The sequence below is a fragment of the Dermacentor andersoni genome, chromosome 1 (genome assembly GCF_023375885.2).
Source record: "Dermacentor andersoni chromosome 1, qqDerAnde1_hic_scaffold, whole genome shotgun sequence".
Taxonomy (NCBI): domain Eukaryota; kingdom Metazoa; phylum Arthropoda; class Arachnida; order Ixodida; family Ixodidae; genus Dermacentor; species Dermacentor andersoni.
This window is the reverse complement of record NC_092814.1, coordinates 277098428-277112496: the sequence shown is the minus strand read 5'-3', so window position 1 is coordinate 277112496 and position 14069 is coordinate 277098428. Positions and strand designations below refer to the sequence as shown.

General features: G+C 43.6%; 1 protein-coding gene across 4 annotated transcripts in view; it reads right to left on the bottom strand.

The window, feature by feature from the left end:
• The window catches only part of LOC126548176 (uncharacterized), a 65645-nt gene extending 52282 nt beyond the window's left edge, over positions 1–13363 (bottom strand). For 3 of the 4 annotated variants that reach the window (XM_055063166.1, XM_055063167.1, XM_055063168.1), the window contains exons 1-5: positions 13266–13363; positions 12710–12838; positions 11978–12250; positions 3498–4801; positions 2008–2129 (exon numbers count right to left, since the gene is read on the bottom strand). In XM_055063166.1, coding sequence (XP_054919141.1) covers positions 2008–2129; positions 3498–4801; positions 11978–12250; positions 12710–12823 — 1813 coding nt within the window. In that variant the 5' untranslated portion in view covers positions 12824–12838; positions 13266–13363. The remainder of the gene's footprint in view (positions 1–2007; positions 2130–3497; positions 4802–11977; positions 12251–12709; positions 12839–13265) is intronic. The other variant, XM_055063169.1, reaches the window with a different exon arrangement.
• Between the last annotated feature and the right edge of the window lie 706 nt (positions 13364–14069).

Below are 14069 nucleotides of genomic sequence, written 5' to 3'. Positions count from 1 at the left end.
TTAACTACTGAAAATTTCTCGCTTCATTGCTCTGACTGGTGCACATCACTGAGACTGGATTCTTTAACCCTACAATCTATTTTCCATTTTTATGGCCTTTTGTCAGTGGCTTGAATGTGGCTCAGAGGTTGCCACACAGTTGCCTTTGCTGGGATAGCACCGCCGGCACAACACATGACAAAAATGGAAAATGAAGTTAAATGATACAAAATGTGGGCCCTATTTGTGTCAAAACTATTTAAAACATAAAATTAAGTTGTGTAAATTTTATTACATTTGAAAAAAAAATTATTTCACTAGTTCATCCATGTATTCAACAATAAAGTATTGTTATACCTTTGTTTTTTTATTATAAGCATGGTCCCATGTCAATATCAGCAAACGAAAACTACAATTGGGTCTATACGAAAAACGCATGTGCGATACCTCCTAGGGGCCAGCAAAGGGTCTCCAATTGATTTTGATCACCCCTCAGTGGCCTGTCATGCCAGTACATGACATGTGATCGATAAGGAATGGCCTCACTATTAAAGTACATAAAAGTTTCACGAATCTCATGCCACAAAATTTTTTTGAATCCTTCAACTATAAGTGGAGTTATCACATCTATACCTGGCTTTCTCTCTCTTTGCATCTCTGCTAGCATGCTGGAAGCTACACAGCAGAGAAGCCAAGAGGGGCAAAGACCCAGCCAAAAGTTCAGCGTTGCGGCGGTGAAAGGGCGTGTTGCAGTACTCCATCGCGGCCGCGGTAGACTATGCTATGCAGTATGCCGCTGACGTCTCGGAGGCCATAAGCAGCAGACGCAGCTACGCGCAGTGCGAAGATGAAATAATTTTTCTGTCTTTTTGAGACTGTGGACACCTAATTTTTCATTTATTTAACTCAAAATTAGCAATTATTACTGAGAATGTTCTCGCAATCACAAAATCAGCCAATAGTGCTGATCAGTCAAGTGCTTTCGATGACGATATTGTGGATGCTAGAGCAAGCGACTGTTCACTGCTTTTGACACGAGATTGTTAATTCCCTGCTGCATGAAGGGCAATAATTTTTCGCTTATGGTCACAGGAGCCTCGTTAACACATTGGCAACAGTTCTTTATTATGTTTAAAAAGTGCTTCAGGGCCCCTTTAACATGCAACCATGTGAATGGTGTGACCACACAGGATCAATGCACTGGCTTGTAGTCTGCGGGCCAGCCAAGCTAAGCTGAAGGCCTAATGGCACATGTGCTCATGATGCTTTTGCTGACTATGTGACATTTTAAAGTGAACAGCTTTCTTGACACTTTCACTCGTTTTCGTTGTTGGCAGCAGTCAGCGGTTGGTGGCGGTTTATGGTCTGTGATCGAACTTGCGACAGAAAGGTGACAAGAGATAGGGCATGTGCTCTCACACAACCAAGTTGCGGGAAGGATGGGGGGGGGGGGGGGGGACTGTCACACGTGAGCTTGTTTGTTCATTCATGTGTCCACCCGCTTGCTTGTTCGTTCGGCCTATTCGTTTATTCTGACAATCATCATCGATGGTTTCTGCACAATATTTTTTTTACTACAATACACACCTTAAGCTGTGAGCAAACAAACATGCTTTGCTGTAACTGATACTGTCTCCGATCTTGTATTTTCAGTTTACTTATAGCAGTAGAATGTTCAATGAAATAAAGAATGAGCAACCCAATTTCAGAATTTCTTCTCTGTCTGCAGTAATTCATTTATACATGCATGTTATACCGTGGTTCAACTATATTCACGTTAACCTGCATCTCACGAAGATTACTCAAATTCTACCTCTGCCTAACTTAATATGCTTTGAATACAAAACTGTGCTGAGGGTGTGGATTTGCTTAACCTGGCACACAAGCACCCTTTGGCACACAAATGCCTGGATTGTGGAATGACAAAAAAAATAAGCAAATTATATCGTAAACATAAGGCGAAGTTATTCATGAACAAGCACACTGTACAACAATAAGATAACAGTGAAGGCTGAAATAAGTACTCACCTGGCGTAACTTGCAGGATCCTAGCGCGATACCAGTGACCATCTTCTGCATAGTATGCTGCACAGTACATGCCTGCTCTGAGAGTAAACTCTCGCCGTCGAGCGCTGCTGCTGTAGTGCTCACTATGGGTATAACACACAATACAATTTTATCAAAACCTGTGTCAGCCAGTGTCCTGTTCACTCATTATTTCACAAAATTTTACGAAATTTATCTATTTTCAGAATTAGCCTTTTGGTGTTGCAAGAATCTGCAACCAATCCTACAGCGTGAAGCCACAAAGTTTGTTTAAGAATAAAATAAGGCAGCTATCCAAATTGCTTTTCAGGCACAGTGCATCAACTCTATGTCTATGTAAGAGTGCAGCTGCGTTTAAGTAACTGGTAGGCTTTACTACCCTCCTTACTTCCCTCCACCTTGTGGGCTTCCGCAGAACTATTACGTCAAATATCATGAAGTGATTGAAAATCCAGACTTGAGGTCAAAATTTAAAAAAAATTGAGAGAAAGAAATTGCCAAATGTCCATACATACGCTGCAGATCTTTAGAACATTGCTGTAACTTTTTTACAAGTAAAAAATGAAATGCTAGGTAGCTTGCAATACCGTAAGATGATGCTGAAACAGCTGGCCTTATACAACAGCTTCTGTGGCCTCCAGAAGCGACACTCACCTCTCATTAGAAAACATGAGGAATGCGGGAGATGGAAATTCAAGACTATGAACAAACCGAGAACAAGGTGAAAGCAGGAACCAATGTTTCGATAAGGAGACTTGTCTCTTTCAAGGCCTTGAAAGAGAAGTCCACTTGTTGAAAAATTGGTTCCTGCTTTCACCTTGTTCTCGTTTTGCTCACTCACCTTCCATGGCATACAGAAGCAACTGCTGCAAAAATTAAGCCTAAAGAGTGGTAGTACTAAATATGATGATGAGTTAATCATTTCTGCCACTATTGCCCAACTTTTTAACATTGCACACCAGGTACCCTGGGCTTGTATGCAACTGCTGGCTGTCCCAAGTCAACCTTCTTCATGTTTGAGCCACCCTCTTCCTCTAGCATTTGAGAAACCCAAAAGGCTCATACTGTGATATCACCTCACGTCACTCCTGTGCAAGCCACACCTACAATCCCTTGAAAACACCTCTTCAGCACTCCTTACCAACAGGCTTATCACCTGCGCAATTATGCAAGTCTCTTTCTAATGAAGATGCCACCAAAATGCTCCATCTTGCATTCAAAAGTAACGTCATGAGCTTTAAGGTGGCACGATTATGATGGATCCTGGCAACTTGTTGTTCTTTACTATGTGCTAAGCTCTTAACTCCACCACGACCCTAAACAAAGCTTCATTCACAAGGCATCAGCCTTAAAGCCTCAAGATCACCAAGTATGGCACACTTTGGTCGTGGAGTCACTATAGGCACAGGCATCTGTTTCTCAACAGGACAACAGTAAACATAGCAGAGAAGTGCAAAAACTAATAAACTTACTGCAACCTCTTTAGAAGGGTTTCCAATATGTTTGCAGAAGTAGTCAGCTGAATCCAAAACTCAGAAGGTGTCTTGTAGAATGAAAGAACTATGTCTTGTGTGGTCCCAACAACACCTGCATTAGGTGAAGGAATTCCAGGAGGCTTCGGTTTACTGGGCAGTTGTGCAGCAGCACTTGTGCACGGCCTTGAAGCACTCTCTGGTGGTTTCTGTTGCGTGAAGTTGCGCATTGCAGCTGCATTATCACTGGCCACCCAATTTGGGCTACCTTGGCTTTGTGCAGGAAGCACAGGGGTCGGGGGAATGTTTCGCACTGACACACATGGTCCAAGCTTGGACCATTTGTTCTGGTCACCTTCTTCCTCATAGGAGTATGCATCACCTTGATCAAAGCTTACAGGACCAACACTTTCCCCACAAACAGCACCAGCAGCTTCAGCAGAAGGCTGGTGTACAGGTGGCGCAACTGTAGGTGCCTGTGTAGATGCCAGTGGCGTTGTAAATGTCACAGGGATAGTAGGGTCAGGCGCAACATGACCAGGTGTAGCTGGGCCGGGTACAGCAGGGCCGGGTGTAGCAGGGCTGGGTATAACAGAGCCAGACATAGCAGCACCTGGCACAAGCACAGTATGGGCAGGCATAGCAGCAGTGTATGCGTTGCTGTATAGAGTTGTGCCAAAATAAGGTGCCAAGCTAGGTGGAGGCATAGCAGAACTATGTGCAACAGCAGCAGGTGCAACAGCAGTATGCACAGTAGCATAAGCTTCGCTGCAAAGAGTTGTGCTACAGTTTGGTGTCAAGCCAATCGGAAGTACAACAGGTGCAGATACAGCTGGAGCAGGTACAACTGGAGCAGGTACAACTGGAGCAGGTACAGCCGGAGCAGGTACAGCCGGAGCAAGTACAACTGGAGCAGGTACAGCCGGAGCATGCACAGTAGCAACAGGAACAGTAGCAACAGGAACAGTAGCAACAGGCACAGTAGCAACAGGCACAGTAGCAACAGGCACAGTAGCAGTAGGCACAGTAGCAGTAGGCACAGTAGCAGCAGGCATAGCAGTAACATACATTTCACTGCCCGGAGTTGCATTACAGTTTGCTGCCATGGCAGGGGGCCTTCCGGAGCTGTCACAAGTTGGTGCTGTTAGCGATGACCCGCTTGCGAGTCTTGCATATGCTGCAGTGAGTGATGAAATCGCAGCAGCAGTTTCCTGTGGAAGTGCAAAACTTGCAGCCGATGTTTGACGTCCCAGCACCTCATCACAGATGGACAGATGTGGCAATGCAGAGGAAGCATGCTGCGACTGCAAAAGTTGGGTTAAACTTATTATAGGTCTTTGCACAGACTAGAGGTACACAGCGGCTCAAGTTAACCTGAATGTTCATCGCTGGCATGGTCTGCATGCCAGGAAGAGACCACCCAACTGTCTTAGGCTAAGTACCCTTCTAACGGTTGGGCCTCACTTGTTTGACAATGATGTGAATGTGGAACTTCCTTGAATTTATCAGCAAAGATATGTGGGAGTAAAATCTAGGCTAGCAGGCATGTAATGCATGAGCAAGAAAATGCAACAGTGTACATTTTGTGCAGAAGGGAGACAATACAGCCAAAAGACAAAAGGAATGATAGATGATGACTGGTTTGTGTATTACCTTGCTATCATGAACTGAGCAACAGTGACTGGTTAGTGAGTGGCAAGCAGGAAGAGCTTACTGAATAATCATCCTCCCAGAACAACTTGCAAGAGATAAAAAAAAACGCCATAAGACAAACCTTTTCCAAGCAAATATTAGCGACTCAAATGACAACCACAACACACACACATGTGCAAGCCCAGCCTTGGCCATGTGTGGCGCTGGCTAATACTCCCAAGGCTAGTCTCGTACACAAATGCCCAAGAAAGTGGCCAGATGGATAGGGTTGTTGTAGCTTAATTTGTAAAGCACCGCACAAGTAATGCAGAGGATGTGGGTTCGGTTATCACTTGCGGCAAATGATCTTTCTATTCCCTTTAATTTCTCTTTAATTTACTTCTACATTTTAATTAAACATAATAAACTTCCCTTATTCTTTCTCTGACTTAATTGTCACATTGTACGACTGTGACTAACAAAAAAAATCAGTTCCACTTATTCTTTTCACGCATTATATACATGAGCAGGTACAATGGCAATACAAGGGAAGTTGAATAGTTTGACAATAAAAAGACCAAATGCTATTATTATGCACAGTCAAGTACAGACTTGAATATGAACAAAAAAGAAGAGCTGTTTTTGCATGCTTTGCCTGTGTTTGGTTTTGTGCTACTAGTATTATATCATGAAATGAGCACGTCAAGACCACCACATCAATAAAATGGACAGGAAAATCTATGCGAGTATACAAAGTCAAGGATGTTTTTGTACTCTGGCCATTTTTGCACAAATGTCATGCAAGTTAATGACCGAATCATGAGTCAGAACTGCTATTCCATAAATTTTAATTGCAAATATTTATTCTAAAATGATGCTTTGACACATTTTGCTAACATTATGCCACAACAGAATCACTCATATTTTTAAATTACAGTAGTGATTGTAGACTGACTGGTTTCAAAAGTACAAATTTACATTATTAAAGCATGTTTGGCAACGTCATTTAGAATTCCTGCAGCATAATATACAACTGAATGCACTGCAATTGACGAAACTGCCCGTTTTATTTCTACGCACTCAGACAATTTCTAGTCTTCTCAATATAATTTTACCCACTTTTTATGCCAGAATAGCTCATGTATTACATGTATAGACTTGAAGAAACACAAAATGAATAAATTAAGCAAAGCTGTATAAATAAATTAGACTTCTCAAATAGCAAAATGGCCCCTATTACATACAGTGAGAGAGTACTGGCAAGTTAAAAAAAAAAAAGGATGCAAGAATGAAATATGGGTGGCAACATCACCCTAAGTTCCCTGCACAAGCTTACTGTGGCACAAATTTTTATATTGTCTGCTTGGGCTTAGTTAACCGTTTATCGGTACAAAAAGTACTACACTGTCCCAATTCTAATAAACCAAGCACCAAATTTTACGTATTACAGTGAAGCTGTTAGCCTCCAGTTGGTTGAGATTTTTCACGGCGATGCCCTCAAAGAAAAAAAAAAAAGAAACTTCAGTGATTGAAGCGAAAAGTGCATATGTTCTTTGGTATCATGCGTACAACATACAGCACAGCATTCCTTTCAACAAAGAACAAGCACAAAACAAGCATCGAAACCACTTAATTGATAAGGCACTCCTGCAAACCATGTGAAGCACATAGCACTAACCATAAGCTGCCACAGTGACGGCAGCTTGTGATGCTGGGAGTGACCCGACTAACCTTCCATATATAAAATAACAAGCCTAACAACTGAGTTCATTGTTGCAGCACTGCTATGGGTAGGCAACTCAGTTAGGACTCCCAAGGAGCAGCGTGAATATGAGGAGCGGCAAAGAAATGGCAATACGACCAGCAGCAGCGTGCTGCCACTGGTCGTATTGCTGTGGAATTCAAGCACAGGGGAAGTCTATATGTCCACATTCTTCTGTGGCTGAATAATGCACCAGAGGAGGAATTGAGTGATAAAGCATTGCGTATCCCACTCAGCAGTTGTAGTGATGGTTTTCAACAGCTTCGCTGGACATCCACTTTCTCAGAGCCGGGATTGCAAGCCAAACATCTTGCACATATTTTTCTGTTTAATCTGACTTTTTGTAGATCTTCAGTCCTTTTAGATATGGTGTGTAGGATCAAGGAGCATGTGAAGTCAGGGAGGTTTTCTTTCAACCACTGTGCAAGGACATATAAAAGAACTGGTTAGCAACACTGCATGTTGCCAGATGCAATATGAAAAAGAATGCTTTGGTTAATGAAAATTGATGATGTGCACCATACTATGTGCTTTTACCTAGCACTGCAAGCTACAAAGCTGGCTAGGCATGCATGTGAGCGGCTGTCAGACTGTTTAAGGCTGATGTTTAAGACTGTGACGAGTAACGCCTCATGATGGTCTTTTTAAAAGATGGTGTACTTCTGAAGAATGTGTGTGTGATATTCAGATGTTTCTTGAACGCACGGCAACTTTGGATAATGTTTATGTAGGAGTTTTTTTAGTGTCATAGAGATTGTAAAGACCCTTGAAATTCCTATGTAATATTTGTGGATCCATAGTAAAACAGTTTTGTGCTGTGCGTTTAGGAGAAGATCACGTTAGCCAACAGCGCCCCTTCCAAGCCACGTGATACAGGGTTTGTCTTTTTGGCACCCTTCAAGGAGCTCCGCCGATCCTTCAGCGTCTGGGACGCTGATGTACTTGACAATTTTTGCCTCCCCTGAGGTGCTGGTTGCCCACTCGCAGTGCAGGCTCACGGGTGTTTTGAGCTTCTCTGGCCAAGCAAAAACCCTAGACATTCTAGAGCATGCAGGCACAGAGGACTGCTGGCTCATCTTGCTGGGCGGCGAAAGAGCGCTTGCTGCTTCTGTTGAGGAGGCAGGCGGTTCTACTGCTGGTCCACTATGTGTGGTCTGAACGGCTGCCAAGAACCAGTGCAGCACTGCCCCCTCCCGTGCCACTTCAGAGAATTAAGGTCCCTGTACAAATGAGAAGTGCTTGCACGCTTCTTTGAAGTAAATGTTTTCTCTGACTTTGAGGGTGATGATTTTTTTTCTTCTTCCGAGGACAGGAGGGAAAACATGCAGTTTTCACAGTGGGGTGGGTGGTTGCAGTTGTCCATGAGGTGGTCATGCGACGCGCACTTTGTACAGGTGGCATGGCCTCGGCAGCTTGGAGAGCCATGACCGAATATTTGGCACTTAAAGCTGCATCGTAGATTTGGAATGTATGGTGCAACATAAATTTTGATGTAGCCTGTTTTGATGCGTTTGGAGAGTATGCTTGTACAAACCGTGAGAATGAGGTGTTTTGTTGGAATTAATAGCCGGCGAGCTTGCATTCCACAACCAATCCAATTCTTTCTTACACCAATGCGCTGCACAGTGCCCACTACATTTCATAGCTCATCCTCCCTTGCTGTGTGGTTTACAAACGGGTCAGCACTTGCAACTTCTTTCAGCAAACAAAGAAACATAAATCTTTGTCAATGCAAAATCGCTTATGTGGCTTGCGCTGTGCAGACAGACATAGGTGTGGTTGAAGTGGACAGCATGGTTGAGAACATCTCACTGGAGGCAACCACCTTAAATAGAGCTAGGTGCCTCGATGCAAGCACGAGAGAGGGTGTGCGCCTTGATTATCTTCGCTAGCGAAAGTCGGCACCAATGTTCCACTTAGGCAGCTTGCAAATGGACAGCGTTTCTTGCTCTGCTAACCCGCTTGTGGCTAAGCGGAGGGCGCATGCGAATTCGCGCTTCCACACAGCTGCAGAGCGGAGCGTAATAACACCAAACTAAAGCACTTTACTGAATTAGGGGTGTCACCCAATGAAATGAGATATGTCAGTTTGCCATGTTAGACTTTGTCACAAATTTCTAGGAGAACGACACCACTGCCCACTTTCGTAACTTTGTATCCAGGGCCTATAGTGTCGGTGAAGCACCTTGCGACAACAGAAGGTGGTAGTGTTCATACAGTCTTTTCGAGGGTTTCAGTATGGGTCACATGGAAAGATTTTTGTTTCTGGAAATCATGCGCCAACACAGAACTAGTAGAACACTGTTTGAAGGAAAAAATCTGGTTATGCAGACACCATACAAACTACAAAAAAGTGTAATAGTTAAGTTGAAATCATGTACAAATTATGGCTTACAGAAATTAACATCAGTAATATCTGAACTCTTGAACGAATATCCCATATATTTAAGTTTTTGCAGAAGAGAATCTCCCCAATACAACTTAAAAAGCAAGTTAACGCAATATTACTTTCTGAGGGCAAGGTTTGTGCCATGGGTTGTATTACAGAGTTCATTTTGGTGTAAGATATGTGTTTATTGTCAAAATTATGGTACATATGTAACAGTCTGTTTGTCCTCCATTTATTCTTCTCAAGAGCAGAAAAGAATAGTTGTATCTGCATTGATGTATGTACCTCATTATGATTGTATGATGTGCAACAATATGAAAAGGATCGCACTGCTGTGGCTGTTGTCAGGGTGACAGCCTAGTCAGGCACTTTCCGAGCCTTTTGCTATGCCTCTCAAGACAATTTGTATAAATTATCTTGAATAAAGAATGAATGTTTTTGACAAAAAATGTGAAAGATTCATAAGTGAGCCCCCTTTACAAAAGAAGGCGGTCAGGCAGCTTGCAGAATGCACTTGAAGTCATAAAATGAATGTAATTTCGACAGCTCTGCCAGCCACCCACCACGAAGCCCAATAAGAGAACACGACATGATTTTGTATGTATAAAGCACGCCAGAGCCAGCAGTACACAGTCACTGTAACCTAACATGATATAACCTAGCTTGCCTATTTCACACAAAGTTAACCCTCATTGCCAGGATGATCAGATGCAATACAAAGTGAGTATAATAGAGAAAAGGTAGAAAGTGATAAAGAAAGATTGAAGAACAGCATAGGAAAAGGCAACTACTCATTTCCCCCGGATAGGTCAGTCTGGGGGGTGCTCCCTACGTGAAGCTGAGGCCAAAGGTGTGTGTTGCCTCCGTTGAGTGGCCTTAAAGATCCAAACACTCAGCATCAGCTCAACCCCCAGGATCTCCATTTCCCCAGACATGGCTAAGCCACACATGATTTAACATGGGCAGGTCCAACCCCCATGTGTTCGGGCCTGTGGTGTTTCAACACACCAAATGTCTGCTGACGCAGACATCCCTGCGGGACGCAAACAGACTTGCCGATAATGAATAACATGTAATTAAGTATTTGTATTCAAATACATTCTTTGGTAGTTTTGTAATTGAACAAACTACTTTAGTCACTTGGTAACACTCACTGCAGCTGAATTACTTTCTTCTTAATTACATGTAACCAGTAACTTTATAATGACGAGACAAGCTGTAACAGGTGTTGCTGCTTTCAGCATTTGAATATTTTAGGAAGTGCAGTAGAATGTCTACATTTGGTGCCATGCTGCTGCCACCTGGATGCACATCTTCGGACAGCCAAACCTGGGTGCTCTGTATTTGTTCTCATCTTAATGGCAGGTCGTATGGTCTTTATTGTGGTCGGTCCTGCATTCTGCATCTTGCAACGGTTTCACATACAATGTAAAAGAATAATGACTCTTGTAACAGTATAGTTACACTTTTCTATGCAGCATGAGTGCCCGCATGTTCTGCAAGTTTAGCCTTGGCTTTTTTATAGACACTGAATAGTTCCTGACCTTTGTTTCCCTTTCTGATATCTGTAAGTTACATCACCCTTCCCCCAGCATTCACTTCTAGCAAATTTTCAGTGTTGCTGTTGATGTCATTAAAAGAAAATGAGGGCAAATACATACGTAAATTTTGGAAAGAGATTGTCAGTGGAAATAACCTATGAAGGGCTGCAGAGGACACACTGAAAGAGCCAGGCGGCTCTTTTTATTTAGTGTGTGCAATGTTAATGAATGCTTGGAGCAAAGTGAAGTAAGAGTAGTCCATTACTTTTTAGTAAATGCTCAGTTACTTTTGTATGGCATAATTACTCTCTGTAATCAATTAAACATTTTTATTGAAGTAATTCAAATCAGTTATTTTTTTTGTAGCATCTATAAATCTAGCCACGATGAAGACTCCACAAGAGCACACATTTTCGTCTTTTTTTGTACACATGACAATAGCTGCCATGAGGCAGATCAAACAGCTTTATCTTCCAGGCAGTATGGTGGAAAGATAAGACATCACACAACTGATAAAGTACCACACTTCCTTAAGTATAACTCATATAATACCATGGACAACTGAAACGCAAACAGTGGAGCACAGCTTGCCTGAAGCATAACTGAAGGTACAGTGTGCGCCATCAGCCAGTCATCGATGTCCACATGCATGTATATATTCTTTTCGCACAGTGTGTGGGGCTGCTCATCCTATTGCGACAATGCCATGCATACTAACTATTTTTTGCAAACTTAAACTGCGTTAGGGACGAGATACAGAGGTAGAAGAAGACAGAACGAACGCAAGTTTAGCCTTGGCTTTTTTCGTAGTTTCTGAATAGTCTTCTATCTCGGTGTGTCATCCCTAGCGCAGTTTAAGTTCACAAAAAGTATGTCTTACCAACTAGCCTCCCAACACACTCTCCTATACTGACTAGACTCTGATGCTTGTTTGCTCACTTGACTTACTTCGGTAAGGCACTTATTACAGTAGGTCGAGCAGCCTGGCACTCTGCGTGAAAACCATATGCACATACATGCTGGCAAAGATAACTGGCCAATGACATGCTCTGTACCTTTAGTTATGCTTCAAGCATGCGCTGCACTGTTCGTGTTTCAATTGCCCGTGATAGTAATTAAGCTGTAAAAGAAAACATATGTTCTGGAACATACTTACACTAGATGACAGGCAGTTCAGCCTATCCTTTGCTTCAAGTACAGCAAGCTGGGAGTTGCTGCTTTGATCACTGCTTGCATGGAATGAGTATGTTATAGCCATATGAGGAACTCTCTGTTGTTCAGCATCAACATAAGTATCCTCGGTGAGCAGGACATGAATCTTGAAGAGTTTCATATACATGTGCTCCATTGTGCTACTGGCATCCATAAAATAGCAAAGGAACTGGTTCATGTTTGTCAGGCTGCTCACGTGAGCCACCATCAGATCCATCTGCAAAACAAATGACCCCATAGCTTAAAACGACAGAAAGCTGAGCTAGTTGGTAAGGATTCATTATGCAAAAAAAGAGGTGTGGCGTGCAGACAGGACACGAGAGTAGAGAAGTGGACAACACGAACCAGCGTTCGTGTTCTCCACTTTTCTACTCTCGTGTCCTGTCTGCACGCCTCACCTCTTTTTTTTGCATAATTAACCCATAGCTTAAGTGTCAACAGTGTAGAAATATGTCAACACAACTACAACGTGATACTGACACACAACTTTGCCGGTATACCACCAACACTGCAACTGAAGATGTCACTAACAATCGTTTACACCGATTATTTCAGTTGTCCTCATAAAATGGGCCATGATGTGGGCCGACTTCCCCAAGTAAGCTCAATGAAAGACATTACACGTTGCATAAACGCATATTGCAGTGCGACACAGTATGGATAAAATTGCACTTACCCTTTTTAGCATGTGATCTAGCACGTTCACGATCAACTCTTTTTCATGGTGAAGCTTCTTCAGGCGCCTCTGTAGCTCGTCCTGACCGATGGCATACGCCCGCGTACCTGACATTCTCGGCAACAAGCTCTGAAAGGGAATAGTTGAAGTGTGATGACACCTTAATAAATGATATCACGGTCTTGTCAAAAACAGCATGGCTACTGCTACGCTCATCATGACAGGTGCGTGGCTATAACAGTTGCAAGCAGACGTTGCTGCGTCTTCAAACTCGCAGATAAATTCCACCACCGAATTAAGCTGTACTGAGTTTAGTCAACATTCTCCAGGCTAAACGCGTCAGTGCGCGGTAGAGATAGGCTGGCGGCGCCGTACAAAACTGCACTAGAAACAAACGGCATCACAACACTACGCCACCAGGCTGAACGAGCGATAACGTACCAGCTACACGCGGGCTTATTTGGAGCACTTAACGCGAAACAGCGACAATGGTTAAGTAATAGAAGGCCAACAGTATTTCACGGTGACTGTGACTTAAAAGAACAATTTTACGCACCAGCCAAATGCGGCAACTTGCACGTCGTCAACACGAGAAACGCGGCACTACAGAAACCACATGCGACTCTCCGCAGGCCGGCTGAGGCCGGTGAACAATAGAACGCAGCATCCACGTGACCCTGCGTTCCCGGATGTTGGTTCCCTAAGTTAATTTCCAACTGTCCCTGTTGGGCCACCGAATACCTAGTGTGTCACGTGATTGGGGAGGTTTCTTTCTTGTATTGCCCCCGGATTATACAACAACCCTAGTGCGTGCAATTCATAAGGAAACTCTATGCGTGCAATGACACGGAAACTACGTGCTTCCAAACACCGCCTACTCCGCTTCGGAATGGCGCACGTCTGTGATCGCGTGCGTCTATTTGTCGTACAAAAATCCCTCACGTGACCTGATCCTAGGTGCCTAGGGACAGCATCGTTTAGGAATTTTTGAGAAGGCGCGATGCTGGCGCCGAGCGACGCCTTGGCGTGTTCGACCTCGGCGTGATCGTTCTCTCGACCGCGCGTTGTTCAAAATTGCTCATGTGATTGTACGTGCGTTGCTTGTGTGTTGGTTGTAGGTTCTGTGTTACTTAGCGGAAAGCCGTGAGTAGAGGCGGTGCGGCAGTACGGCTTTGGCCTCGGTGAGCTCTGGCAGTACAGAATCTGCGTTGTGTGACCCGTGCTTTCTTGAGACCCCGGCAGTGGTGATAATTGATATATCGAAGTGGCCTAGCGCCTCGGCAGCGAAGTTCTGCGAACCGCGATGTGGCGTCGCCGTGTCTGACTTTGCTTAACGGACATCGAGGGATGTGCTGCTCGC